Here is a 14,023-nt window from a genome sequence, read left to right as displayed (position 1 = left end):
CGTGTGTGTGTGTGTGGAGCTACTGGAGGTGAAGGGATGCTGTGACCACCAGGCCATCACCATGTGAAATGTTTTTTCGTCTTGGTTTGCTTCTGCTGTGGGCTTCAGCACGCCTTGCCGGCTCCCAAATCAGGGTGGAGCTGATAGAGGCTCCGGGCCTTTGGAGTCTGTGGTTTCCAGGCTAGCGAGGGGCACAGACAGATATCCCGTAGCATAAGGCCGGCGGTTGGGCGCTTCTCCACTAGTCTGTTGGGCAAAGTTCAGCTAAGGAAGCCATCGCAGGTTGAGCTCTTTGGCGATCTGGCTTCGCCAGGAAGAGAGGGAGCATGGGTCAGGGAGAACATAGGACCATAGGCAGCTGCCATATACTGAGTCAGACCCTTGGTCCATCTAGCTCAGGATTTTCTTCACAGACTGGCAGCTGCTTCTCCAAGGTTGCAGGCAGGAATCTCTCTCAGCCCTCTCTTGGAGATGCTGCCAGGGAGGAACCTAAATGGAACCTAAATGCTCTTCCTGGAGCGGTTTCATCTCCTCCGGGGAATATCTCTTTCAGTGCTGACACTTCTAGTCTCCCTTTCATATGCAACCAGGGCAGACCCTGCTTAGCTTAGGGGGCAAGTCATGCTCGCTACCACAAGACCAGCCCTGCTGGACCAGCCCAAGGAACCCCATCCAGTCCAGCATCCTTTCTCACACCATGGCCCACCAGATGCCCTTGGGAAGCCCACAGGCAAGAGGGTGGGGACAGGCCCTCTCATCTCCTGCTGTGGCTCCCCTGCAACTGGTACTCAGAGGCATCTTGCCTCTGAGGCTGGAGGTGGCCTATAATCACCATTGATGGACCTGTTGACCGTGGATACAGAGGCTTAGGAACTGCAGGATGTTAAGATGGAGGTAAGATTGTATTCTCCAAGGAGCAGGGCCTGTCTTGTGCTGGCCCCAGAGCTCCATGGATTATTATTTATTATTCTGGATGAGATGTTGGTATTAATAACCACATTTATCTGCAGTGGTATATCTCCAAATTCAGAAGTGCAGGCACTCTCCAAGACAGCCCCCCTAGCCACACCCACTGCTAGACACTACGTCCCACATACAACACACATGCCACTTAGATGCAGTAATTTGGTACAAGAGGTCAAGGATCGTTTCCTCATCCTACAGCGGTTGAACCTCCTGTGGTTCTTCACCCAGAAGAGCAGTCTGAGTTGTCAGCCGCGGAGGGTGGAGGATCCTCCTTGTAAGACAGGAAGAAGAGCAATAAAATCCATGGTAATCTGATGTTCACTTACATAACAAGCTGTTGAGAGTGATTTGTCACTCTAGTTGTCCCACTGAGAAACCGAAAGGGCTTCACGTCGCTGCTAAGACCCTTTCTGTCCTAAAGGGAGAGAAGTTTCGGGACTGCGTCCCTGCCTGCCCCACAGCACTGCCTACGGCTTTTCAATGAGCAAGTTTGGAAGGTGGTTTCCATAGCCCATAGGTAGCCGCTGGCCCTCAAGCCTAGTAGCTGCCGATAGGTTTTTCTTCCATGGATGTGTCTCTTTATAGCCGCCTAAGGTAGAGGTCACCACAAGCTCACCACAAGCTCAAGGGGTGTGGGGTCACCTGTTACCCCTCCCTCGGGAATTAGGCCTGGTCAGCCATATCTGTTAACTACCTAATGGCACAATGGGAAATGACTTGCCTAGCAAGCATGAGATTGCCGGTTCAAGTCCCTGCTGGTACCTCTATCGGGCAGCAGCGATATAGGAAGGTGCGGAAAGGCATCATCATCACATATTGCGTGGGAGATGGCCATGGTCAACCCCTCCTGGATTCTGCCAGAGAGAACCACAGGGCTCTGTGGGCGCCAGGATTCGACACCGACTCGACGGCACACTCTTTACCTTTACCGTTCGCCATATCTGTTGCTCATCCCCGCTTTTATGCCAGGCGTCTTAGGGCTCTGTTGGTGCTCCTTTCCTCCCGAAACTGCTTTGAATGAAGTGTCAAACGGCTTCCGAGGGGCTGGCCTGCTTTCCTCAGAGTGTGTCAACATCTCTCGGCTCCCCTCCTGCCATCCCCCTCTAGATGCTCTTGGACTCATCCCATTAAGCAGCGGGGTGCCACGGAGCGGCGGCTGGCGGCAAATGAGACGTCTGAGTGATCCGCCCATCCGGTGGCTGGCCTGGAATGGAAGTGCCCGCCGTTGCTTAATTAGGGCAGTACCGTGCTAATCGATGGCCTCGTTTTCCGCGTTCCGGCGGGGGTGTAATTTGAAAGCCTGGGGGAGAGCACATAAATCTGCGTTTGATGAGGGAGCCTGGCTGAGATCTGGTTGCCAGTTATGGAGGCAGAGAGCTTGCTTCTGTTGGAACTGGGCAGACACATTTCCGTGGAATGGATGAAGCCCCCGCGGTCTAGCTGCTTGGAGCTCTTCCCAAGGACTCCGCAGGGCCAGCTGCATGCCTTTGGGTGCCGTCAGCCTCAGGTTCCCAAATATGGGTCTAGTGAGAACTGATCCGGGTGGTGCTGGGGCTTGCAGGCCTAATCCATGGCTAGCATTCCCCCTACATTGCCACAGAGGAAGCTGCCACCTACTGAGTCAGACCCTTGGTCCCTCTAGCTCAGAATTGTCTACACCAGGGCTTTGGCCCTCCTTCAGATATTGGCCTACAACTCCCATAATCCCTCATGATTGGCCACTGTGGCTGGGGATTATGGGAGTTGTAGTTCAAAAACAGCTGGGGGAGCCTACATTGAGCAGGCCTGGTCTACACAGACTAGCAGTGGCTTCTCCAAGGTTACAGGCACGAGTGGCTGGGCTGAACCTGGGACCTTTTCCGCATGCAAGCCTGCAAGTCCTCTCCTACTGAGCTATGGCCCCATATCTCTTGGTGCTCACATGGAGTCTCCCATCCAAATGCAATCCAAGACAGACCCTGCTTAGCAAAGGGGGTGATCCATGCCCACTGCCACAAGACCAGGTCTTCCTCCCAAGACTTGGTCCTCCGAGAGGTGTTTGGAAGGCATGTTGCTAGATTCCGTCCTGCTCATATTTTACATTTTAAGGTGTACAGTTCTACAGTGTTCTGTTCAGAGTGCTTCCACATCCATCCCATCTTTGTGTTATCAACCCGAAACGTCCCTTTTTGTCTCTTGTATGAGGTGCCTCTGCCACGGATTTCTCACTCCACCCGCTGACAGGGCATCTAGCCATAAAAGATGGCAAGCGGAGCAGGGCCGCCTCATTCCCAGGTGTAATGGTCCAGCCTGCTCCCCCCCCACCCGCCGGGAATCCTCCCGTGGTTCAGTTTCTTGGAAGAGCACCCCCCCCCCCGGGTGTGGTCAGATTGATTTCACCACATATCAGAAGAATTTGTTGTAACAAAAATAAATACTGATGAAATGAAGACCTGCCAGGGTCCCTTTTAGATCTGTGACTTGGTGCACGTAATCGTAGATCCAGCTCTTTCCACAGCAGATGGCATTCCTGCCTAACCCCGCCCCCCTCTCGGGCATCTTCAGTGTTGCCTTGATGCTTCCTTGGCTTTAAAATTCCTTCCTGTCTCAACCGTGCTGGATGGGCATAAGAACAGAGGAATCTGCCATATACTGAGCCAGCGCCGTGGTCCACCTAGCTCAGGATTGTCTGCACAGACTGGCAGCAGCTTCTCCGAGCTTGCAGGCAGGAGTCTCTCTCAGCCCTATCTTGGAGATGCCGCCAGGGAGGGGACTGGGAACCTAGATGCTCTTCTACATCCCCTGAGGGGGAATCTCTTCCAGTGCTCACACTTCTAGTCTCCCTTTCATATGCAAGACAGGGCGGACCCTGCTTAGCTAAGGGGACAAGGCATGCTTGCGACCACAAGACCAGCTCTCCTCTCCTAAAAAGATCTCAAGTACAGAGCCAGGAAAGATCTTAGGGAACAAAGGAAGCTGCCATATACTGAGTCAGACCCTTGGTCCATCTAGCTCAGGATTGTCTTCACAGACTGGCAGCAGTGGCTTCTCCAAGGTTGCAGGCAGGAGTCTCTCTCCCAGCCCTCTCTCATTGGAGATGCTGCCAGGGAGGGAACTTGGAGCCTAGATGCTCTTCCCAGAGCGGCTCCATCCCCTGATGGGAATCTCTTCCAGTGCTACACTTCTGGTCTCCCATTCAAATGCAACCAGGGCAGACCCTGCTTAGCTAAGGGGACAAGCCCTGCTTGCTCCCTCCAGACCAGCTCTCCTCTCCCCGTAGAGGAGGCTACACAGTCATCATGGCTGTTGGTACCTCTCCAGCCAAGCCACTGTGGAGCAAACGCCTCTGTGGGACTCCGGGGGGAGCTGCCTTCCCCTGGGTGTTTCCGCTGACCCAGAAGACCCGTGACATTCCTCTGGCCTCTCTCTCCCCCTTTCCCAGGTTCAAGACCGGCCAGATCAATGGCGACTTGCTGATCTACCACGTCCTGCTGACGCTGAAGCCGTACTACGCCAAGCCATACGAGATCGTGGTGGACCTCACCCACACCGGGCCCAGCAACCGCTTCAAGACCGACTTCCTGTCCAAGTGGTTCGTCGTCTTCCCGGGCTTTGCCTACGAGAACGTCTCCGCCGTCTTCATCTACAACTGCAACTCCTGGGTGCGGGAGTACACCAAGTACCATGAGCGGCTCCTGACGGGCCTCAAGGGCAGCAAGAGGCTCGTCTTCATCGACTCGGCGGGGAAGCTGGCTGAGCACGTGGAGCACGAGCAGCAGAAGCTCCCGGCGGCCACCTTGGCCTTGGAAGAAGACCTCAAGGTTTTCCACAGCGCCCTCAAGCTGGCCCACAAGGACACCAAAGTCTCCATCAAGGTAAGGCCGGCTGGATCCTGGGTGTGTTCCCAGCCATGTAGAATGTCAAGCATTTTCAAAGCCTAAAAAAATAAAAAAGTGACACTGGGACATAGGCAGCTGCCACATACTGAGTCAAACCCTTGGTCCACCTAGCTCAGGATTGTCTACACAGACTGGCAGCGGCTTCCCCAAGCTTGCAGGCAGGAGTCTCCCTCAAGTGAAGAGACATCCTCATCTCCAGATGCCAGAGAGGGAACTTGGAGCCTTCTGCATGCAAGCAGGCAGGTGCTCTTCCCAGAGCAACCCCATCCCTTCAAGGGAATACCTTACAGTGCTCACACATGTAGTCTCCCTTCTCGGTTGATCGTTGCCAGGGACACCTCTGGGTTATCCTTTCTCACTAGCTCCAAGGCAGGACAGATTTGATTGGTTGAAAACATTTCGGCCACGCCTCCTTGGTGCTAGGGAGATAACCCCTCCCAGTTCTTACTGTCCTCGCTCAGCTTCAGGCAGACGTATTTCCCTTCAGCTCCGCGTTTTCTTCAGTGTTTGTCTTCTTCGTGAGTTTTTTCTCCCCGTGTCTTGCCATTCCTTTCCTCTCTCTCTCGCCCTGTAAAAAAAAAAGAGAGAGAGAGAGACAGTGTTTTTTCCTTTGTCTCCTCATCCTTCCCCCCTCCCCTTCCCCGCTCCCCTTGTATGGAGTTTGAGTGAGGGGGTAGAATAGTTTTAGTGCCATGTGGACCCCGGCAACGACCGTTTGGCCCCGGCACTTCAAAGCCGTTCGGGCTATCCCTCCCTGAGGCCGCCATAATGCCCGCCCGGGAGCTTTGCTGCCCAACACCGCTTGAGTTGCCTTCACCGCCGGTAGCTCCTGGGTCAGCGCTCTACTCCCAAGACCGCTTGTCCCCACAGTCTACAACCGCGGAAGCGGCAGTTCTTCGGCCCTCTACTGCGACTGCTGCACTACCTGCGACGGCCGCCTCAGAGCCGCCCGCGCCGATCGCCTCTGGCCCCCACGCTGTTCTCCCGCCTGTGGGCTGCGAGACACGCGCTGCGGCGGCCAGGCGGGCTATCCAGGCACGCTCTGACTCCGGGCCCCAACAGTTCCACAGAGTCCCCTGCCCCGACCCGCCTCCCACCTCCCTGGAGATCCGTGAGATCGGGCTGAGGCACGAGCGGGAATGCGCCCTAGAGAAGGAAAAAATGGCGCGAAAAGAGGGAGCGGCAGCCATTTTGGACCTGCATTCATCGGAGGTACTGTCTTTGGAGCCCTCTGCTGGCAGGAGCACAGGAGAGCCTACAGACTCTATAATTGCTAATGTGGGGCTTCCTACCTCATCGGGGGTTTCTGTTGCTGCAGCCCCTGCAGCCCAAGTAGCTATACCCCAATCCGTGCCTCCAGAATGGCAAGCATGGTTCCAAAATGCTATTATAAATACTGTCTCCCAACTGAAGCCCACTAAAAAGGGCAAGAGAAAATCCAAAAAGTGAAAGAGGATCTCCTCCTCCTCTGAGAGCACCTCCTCCTCTTAGGCGGTGGGAGGGTAGCCCACCGCCTAAGAAGGCTAAGGCAAAGCAAAAGCACCTCAAACCTAAGAAAGTCCAGAGACCAGAAAGACGCTCCCTCCCCTCCCGTCATTCCTCGGAGGTCTCAGAGCATGAGTCGGGGGAATGCACTCCACTTAATCCCAGGCCAGTTAATCCTTCACGGTCTGTTGTCTTGGACTCTGATGTTGAGGTCGACCTCTCCAACCCGGGAGGTCTGCCACAGGATACCGAACCTCTGGACAGGGAGGAAGGAGACCCTATAGAAAGAGAGGAGGGAGAGTGGTCTGGCGGGGAGGAAAATGAGACAGTCTCGGTTTCTCAGAGACTTTTTGTGGCTGAGGATTTTAATCCTCTAATGACCCGTATCTTAAAAACCATAGGGCTTGATCAGAGCACAACCCCGGAGGTTCTCGCTGCTGATAAGGGGGAGGTGGTTTTTCCTAGGGCAAAGCCAAAAGACATTCTTCTGCCTCTTCCTAGCCTATTCGAGGAGGTGGTTAAACAGGAGTGGCTTCTCCCAGCAGCCAATAGAAAACCTATGTTGATAACTAATCGTTTTTATTCTTACCAGCAGGCTCCATCTGACCTCAAGACGCCTTGTGCGGATGCCCCCATAGCCCAACTGTTCTCCAATTCATTGGTGCCCCGGGATGGGGAAGTGACTTTAAAGGATCCAGCCGATAAGAAGGCTGAGATTGCGTTTAAAAAAACTCATGACAACTCCTCCCTATCCACTAGAGCGGCCACCGCAGCCTCTATGGCCGCGAGAGCCTCACTTTTATGGTTGGATGACCTTCTCAATAATACGCCCTCTGACCCGGTCAAGTTAAGGCAACAGCTGGTTAAGGTCCAGAAGGCTCAAGCTTTCATAGCTGATGCCACCCTGGACTCGGTAAGATATTCTTCTAGAGTCGCGGCCGCCTCAGTTCTGGGGCGTCGTCACCTGTGGTTAAAATATTGGCAGGTTGACAACACCTCAAAGAGTAACCTAACGGCGGTCCCCTACGACGCGACCAAACTTTTTGGGGAGGCTGCCCTTAAGGACGTCCTCGTGGAATCCCACGATAAACGCAAGACCATGCCTTCGACGGTACGTAGATCTGACCGCTCATTCAAAAGGCCCTTTGCACAGTGGCAGCCCTTTCAGGGTTCTCGCCCCTTCAGGGGCAAAGACAGAGATTTTAAACAGCAGCATGGCTCTTGGGGCCGCCAGCGCACCCCTTATCGAGGCAGGCAATTCTTCAAACCACAGCCCTCTACATCCAAACAAAAGCCGGCCCAATGACGCCCTCCAGGGCTCCCTCGGGGGTCGCCTGGGTCGCTTCCTTCCCGCCTGGGAGTCCTCCGTAACAGACAACTGGGTTCTCCAGGTCATCAGAGCTGGCTACAAAATAGAAATGGACGCTCCCCCCCTCCCTCGGGTCCTTCCGACCCCTCGCTCTCGATCGACCATCAAGCATTCGGAGATAGCCCAGGCAATCTCCCATCTCCTCGAAATCGGAGCGATAGAACCGGTTCCAACGTGTCAGGAGGGGAGAGGCGTCTATTCTATTTTATTCACTGTCCCCAAAAGGGACGGTTCCCGACGCGCAGTTCTGGACCTAAAATACGTCAACAAGTGGGTCCGGAGAGAACGCTTCTGCATGGACACCCTATGATCTATCTCGGAGGCCTTGCACCATCTGGACCTCCTCGCCTCCGTGGATCTCAAGGAAGCATACCTGCACATCCCGATCCATCAGGAGAGCAGGAAGTTTCTGCGATTCAAGTATGCAGGTCTTCACTACCAATACGCTGCCCTCCCCTTCGGCCTCTCATCTGCTCCCAGAGTTTTTACCAAGGTACTAGCTCCGCTGGTAGCCCTGCTGAGACTCCAAGGAGTCCGGCTCATGGCGTATTTGGACGACTTATTTCTGCATTCAAGATCGTACCCGGAAGCACAACAGCACATTTCGCTGACCCTCACAGAGCTAGAGTGCCACGGATTCATAATCAACCGAGAGAAAAGCCAACTTTCCCCGTGCCGCCAGCTCCTCCACTTGGGGGTACTCATCAATACAGAGCAAGATCGCCTCTTCCTACCGCAAGAGCGCTTCACAACTCTAACGGGAGAGGTGCAGAGTGCTCTACAGTCACCATCGCCCTGGCTGCTGTCTCTGGCAAGACTTCTGGGCCTGATGGTCGCTACCATAGAAGTAGTTGCGTGGGCCAGGCTCCACTACAGACCGCTCCAGTGGTTCCTGCTTCCCCATCAGCACTCCATTGCCCGGAGGCGGAAGGTGAGAGTGAAGTTGCCCCTGTCTGTCTGGACAGCCCTCCTCTGGTGGCTCTCCCCGGACCACCTCCTCCAGGGGAGGGAATTCCTGGACTCACCCAAGATCATTGTCACCACGGACACCAGCGACAGGGGTTGGGGAGCACATTGCCTCAACTTGACGGCTCAAGGCACCTGGTCAATCACGGAGCAGAACCACAGCATCAACTGAAGGGAGCTCCGCGCCATCTGATTGGCACTTCATTCTTTCCACCCCACAATCAGGAAGCGCCACGTACTGGTGAAGACCGACAACACCACGGCCAAGGCGCATGTGAACCGGCAGGGGGGGCACCCGCTCGTCCTCCCTCCACCAGGAGGCGGTCCTCCTTCTCTCCTGGGCGGAGAAGGAATTAGAATCCCTAACAGCTCATCACATAAGGGGAGACCTGAACGTGCTAGCAGACTGGCTGAGCAGGGAAGATGTACAGCCAGGGGAATGGGCGCTTCACCCAGCTGTTTTCCAGCAAGCAGCAGACAGGTGGGGCTCACCGACAGTCGACCTCTTCGCCTCCCCGCTGAACGCTCAACTGCCTCTCTTCATGACCAGGTTCCCCTGTCAGATGGCAATGGCAACGGATGCACTGTCAACGGACTGGCCCCCGGGCCTCCTGTACGCTTACCCGCCGACCCCTCTAATCCCCAGGGTCCTGAGGAGAATACGGCTCATGCAGGCACAAGCCATACTAATCGCCCCCTTTTGGCCCCGGCGCCACTGGTTTCCCGAACTACTACATCTGTCCACGCAACCCCTGTGGCACCTTCCGGTTCGGCCTGACCTCCTCTCCCAGGGACCAGTCATGCACCACGATCCGGGATGGTTAAGGCTTGCCGCCTGGAGACTGAGCGGCAAGCCTTGAGGACATTCGGGTACTCCAAAAAGGTCATTTCAACTATGCTGGCATCTCGCAGGCCTTCCACCAACCGCATCTATCAGTGCACCTGGAGAGCTTTTCTGCGGTGGTCTTCTCGACACTCCATCCCGAGGGGCAGTGCTACTCTATGCCACCTCCTCCTATTTCTTCAAGAGGGTTTGGACAAGGGTCTTCGCCCTAACACCTTAAAGCGACAAGCGGCTTCGCTGGTCGGCCTAATCTCAGGAAATAGCTCTAGTTCCTGGCAAACCGACCCGCATCTGAGGCATTTTCTGCGGGGCGCAACACTTCTGTCTCCCCCGACAGTTCATTGTTTCCCTTCCTGGGATCTGCATGTTGTTTTGAAAGCACTCCAGAAGCCCCCGTTTGAGCCCATTGCAAGCCTCCCCCTGTGGTTGCTATCGTTTAAGCTGGCCTTTTTAGTGGCAATTACTTCTGCACGAAGAATTTCTGAACTGAGGGCCTTGTCGATCCATAAATCTTGTTGTATCTTCTCTAAAGAAGCAGTAAGACTGATCCCAGACCCTTTCTTCAGGCCGAAGGTAGCCTCCGTTTTTCATCAGTCACAGGATGTCTTCCTCCCATCGTTCTGTCCAAAGCCGACGCACGAGCGGGAAAGACTTTGGCACAACCTGGACGTTCGGCGTTGCCTAAAAAAGTACATTGCACGTACCACTTCCTTCAGAAGTACAGACCAACTGTTTGTCTTCTTCCACCCGAGATCCATGGGCTCTCCCGTGTCAGCCCCCACTATCGCAAGATGGATACGGGCATGCATCTCGCTGGCGTATGAGACGCAACGTTTACCTCCACCTTCAGACATCTCGGCACATTCCACTAGGGCGGCAGCCACCTCGGCAGCTTTTTCGACTAATGCCCCAGTCCAGGACATTTGCAGAGCCGCCACTTGGGCCGCCCCCTCTACGTTCATAAGACACTACAAAATAGAGTCCCGCGCTGATCTTCAGGCAGCTTTTGGTAGAAGAGTGCTCCAGTGGGTCCTCCCTCGGGAGTAGGCCGGAGCGCTCCCGCCCTGTGCGTTGGACAAGCTGTGGTATGTCCCAGAGGTGTCCCTGGCAACGATCAACTGAGAAAGGAGCATTGGTGTTCACTTACCATGAAGGCTTCTTCTGGTTGATGTTGCCAGGGACACCTCGACCCACCCAGTTTGGCGCTCACGGCCTCTTCCTTAGGGGGGTTCCCTCTCGGGCCCCTCTTCGGATTCTTTTTTCCAGAATGTCTCAGTCTGCTCTTTTCTTCCAGACTTTGTACATAGTTTTTTCTAGTTGTTGTTTTTCCTACCTGTTCTCTTTGATTGTCCAGTCCTTCTGTTGGTGTATATCGGTTTCCTCTCTCGGACAGTAAGAACTGGGAGGGGTTATCTCCCTAGCACCAAGGAGGCGTGGCCGAAATGTCTTCAACCTATCAGATCTGTCCTGCCTTGGAGCTAGTGAGAAAGGATAACCCAGAGGTGTCCCTGGCAACATCAACCAGAAGAAGCCTTCACGGTAAGTGAACACCAATGCTCCTATTCATATGCAAACCAGGGTGGACCCTGCTTAGCAAAGGGGACCATTCATGCTTGCTACCACAAGGCCAGCTCTCCTCCCTGTGTGTTTTTAAAAGTGGTTTTTTTAAAAGAAGAAAAACATTTAATGTTAGAAAACATAATTGTTCAAACGTACATACATATAATTGAATTCTTATTAAAAATCAGTGGTGAGGAAGCTACCTATAGACATCACACATCTGTCCCAAAATTGTCATGTTTTCTCAAGTATCCATTGCTGAAACTCTCCTGTTAAGAAATGAGGAAGGGTCTAGAGAACCAAAAGCAGTGTTCAGAGCTTTATTCCCATACAGCCAAGCACAAAAACATGATGTGGCCAGGATTTGGCCAGTAGCATATTCCTTCTCTCTCTCTCTCAGTAGGTCAAGAAGTGGGAAAGTTATTCAGTTGGGAGGAAGGGAGGAAGTCCTATTAAATTACTAACAAAACTTTCTCTGAACTGAAGTAAGAGTTACGTCAGTTCAGAAATGGTTTTGCTGGCAAGTTAGAAGGATCTCCCCCCCCCCCCGGGATGAACTCCTCATCTGAGTTCAAAATCGTTGGGAATCTTATTGCACTTCATAAGTGTGCATATACCCAAAGGAGTTCGTTTCCATCCTGCACTTCAAAAGTATTGTTATAATAATTGTTTTTCCATAAAGTTTTATGGTGATCCCAAGTAGTAGTACAGAACTGAACATATGACTGTTTCTTTTTGTATGCATGGGGTTGTATCCAAACCTTGCCTTCTGCTTATGGAAGAAAGGGGCCATGATTTTTGCGGTTCCCCCTTCCCTCTCCATCCCCCTGCAACCCCCTGAAAATCTGCTCCTGATGGTCTCGCAATTCTCAGCAGATTTTGGATGGGTGCAGGGGGCTAGGGAGGGAAGAGAGAATTGGTGGAAATTCCCCCTTATGCCAGTGTTAAGTTAGAGCTGGCAGAAGGCCAGGGTGTGGATGCACTCCACAGACAGTACACCCATTCAGAACAGAGAAGCCGTATCTTTTATGCTCACAGCAGCAAGGATTGCTGCCAAATACATTATTGCACCAAGTATTGGGGACAAAAGGAGAATACAGCCTTTGGAAGAATGGCTAGCTAAGAGGTGGGAAGATGCAGGAATGTCAAAGATGGTCAGTGACATACATGTCAGAGAAAAGAGGCAGGCAAGAAAAGCCGGATGTATCCCCTGGTCTCTCTTTGGTCTTCGCCAATCAATGACAACGTAAATATTCACACCTGTCTCCAGTTCTTGTGGTGTGCTGTTAGTTTGCTCAGCAAAAAGAGGAATGAATAAATAAACAAAGCTTACTATTAAGAATGTAATCGCTTAAGAGCCCCTGGTGTCGCAGTGGTAAAACTGCCGCCCTGTAACTAGAAGGTTGCAAGTTCGGTCCTGACCAGGGGCTCAAGGTTGACTCAGCCTTCCATCCTTCCGAGGTCGGTAAAATGAGTACCCAGAATGTTGGGGGCAATATGCTAAAAAATCATTGTAAACCGCTTAGAGAGCTCCGGCTATAGAGCGGTATATAAATGTAAGTGCTATTGCTATTAATCCCTTTAAGGCAGCCGTGATAACTGATTTTCTTGGGTTCCTTGAAGTCTTTCCTCCCCCCGCCCTTGTATAAATGAAATTCTTGCCCGCAGGTTGGTTCTACTGCCGTTCAAGTAACTTCCGCGGAGCGTACCCGGGTCCTGGGGCAGACGGTATTCTTGAATGACATCTACTACGCTTCTGAAATAGAAGAGATCTGCCTGGTGGATGAGAACCAGTTCACCTTAACCATTGCCAACCAAGGGACGCCCCTCACTTTCATGCACCAGGAGTGTGAAGCCATCGTCCAGTCGATCATCCATATCCGGACCCGGTGGGAGCTCTCTCAGCCGGACTCCATTCCACAGCACACGAAAATCCGCCCAAAGGACGTGCCTGGAACGCTCCTGAACATTGCGCTGCTCAATCTAGGCAGCTCAGACCCAAGTCTACGGTATGGATCACTTAGGCTCCCTTGACCCTTTGCTGCAGGAGCTGGTAGAAGAGGCATTCCCTCACACAGGAGGGAATGCCTCCCCTGATTAGGCCCAATTCTGCATCTGCATAGGTCGTTGTGATAAAAACAAAACCAATAAAAAGGAAGTATCATTTTTATTTTATTTTAGAATAATCAGAGATGCGGGTTTTCCAGAAAGAAATTGATCTGGAAAATTATTGGCACATTTACATACCTTCGAAAACAAGTGCCTCGTGGCAGTTTACGGCTAATTAAAAGCCTCTGTAAACATGAAAATCAATTAAAACTGTAATTAAAATTAAAATCGAATTTAAAATTCAGCCAAAAGCCTGACTGAACATGTGCGGCGTCTTCAGTGCTGTCCTGAAGGGAGTCAAAGATGGTGCAGCTCTAATTTCAGCAGGCAGTGACTTCCATAGCCTTGGGGCAGCTACAGAAAAGGCTTCTGCTGAGTTTTTTCCCCTTGAATAATTACTATGCAAATGTTCGGATGCCAGAAGTACAGTAGTTTTGATCTGATCTGGCATGTTATTTGACTTATTTATACAGTTTTTAAAAAAACAAAACCCCTCTCCACCCATTAATCCACAAATGTAGGCTTTCCTAACTAGCCAGCCTTCATTTGTGCTTGCCACCAATGTCCTCTCTGCCTCCAAATCCCTTTCTGGCACACAGGCAGAGGGCTTAGGAGAGAAGCCGGACTTCTCTCGTTTGCACTGGGAAATGAGGAGGGTAAGAACCAGCGGGAGCGCTCTCCTGCTGCTCAAAAAGGACTCCTGTGGCTTCTTTCCTGATCAAAAAGAGCAGTGCAAAAGAGACCTTGGGGAGGAAATCTGTGTGGTGCTGGCAGCACTCACCGCTGGCAAGTGGATTTGTGGATGCCTGCCCATCCTAGAGGAATTTCCTACATTGTATCTCAAAA

At 52.7% G+C, this 14,023-nt stretch overlaps 1 protein-coding gene across 6 annotated transcripts in view; it reads left to right on the top strand.

The window, feature by feature from the left end:
* NF1 (neurofibromin 1) overlaps nt 1-14,023 on the top strand; it is a 167,228-nt gene that overhangs the window by 113,312 nt on the left and 39,893 nt on the right. For all 6 annotated transcript variants that reach the window (XM_053274599.1, XM_053274596.1, XM_053274597.1 and 3 more), the window contains 2 exons: nt 4,388-4,820; nt 12,737-13,077. In XM_053274599.1, the coding sequence (XP_053130574.1) occupies nt 4,388-4,820; nt 12,737-13,077 (774 nt within the window). The remainder of the gene's footprint in view (nt 1-4,387; nt 4,821-12,736; nt 13,078-14,023) is intronic.

The sequence above is a fragment of the Hemicordylus capensis genome, chromosome 12, assembly GCF_027244095.1.
Source record: "Hemicordylus capensis ecotype Gifberg chromosome 12, rHemCap1.1.pri, whole genome shotgun sequence".
Lineage (NCBI taxonomy): Eukaryota > Metazoa > Chordata > Lepidosauria > Squamata > Cordylidae > Hemicordylus > Hemicordylus capensis.
This window is presented reverse-complemented; position numbering and strand designations above follow the sequence as displayed.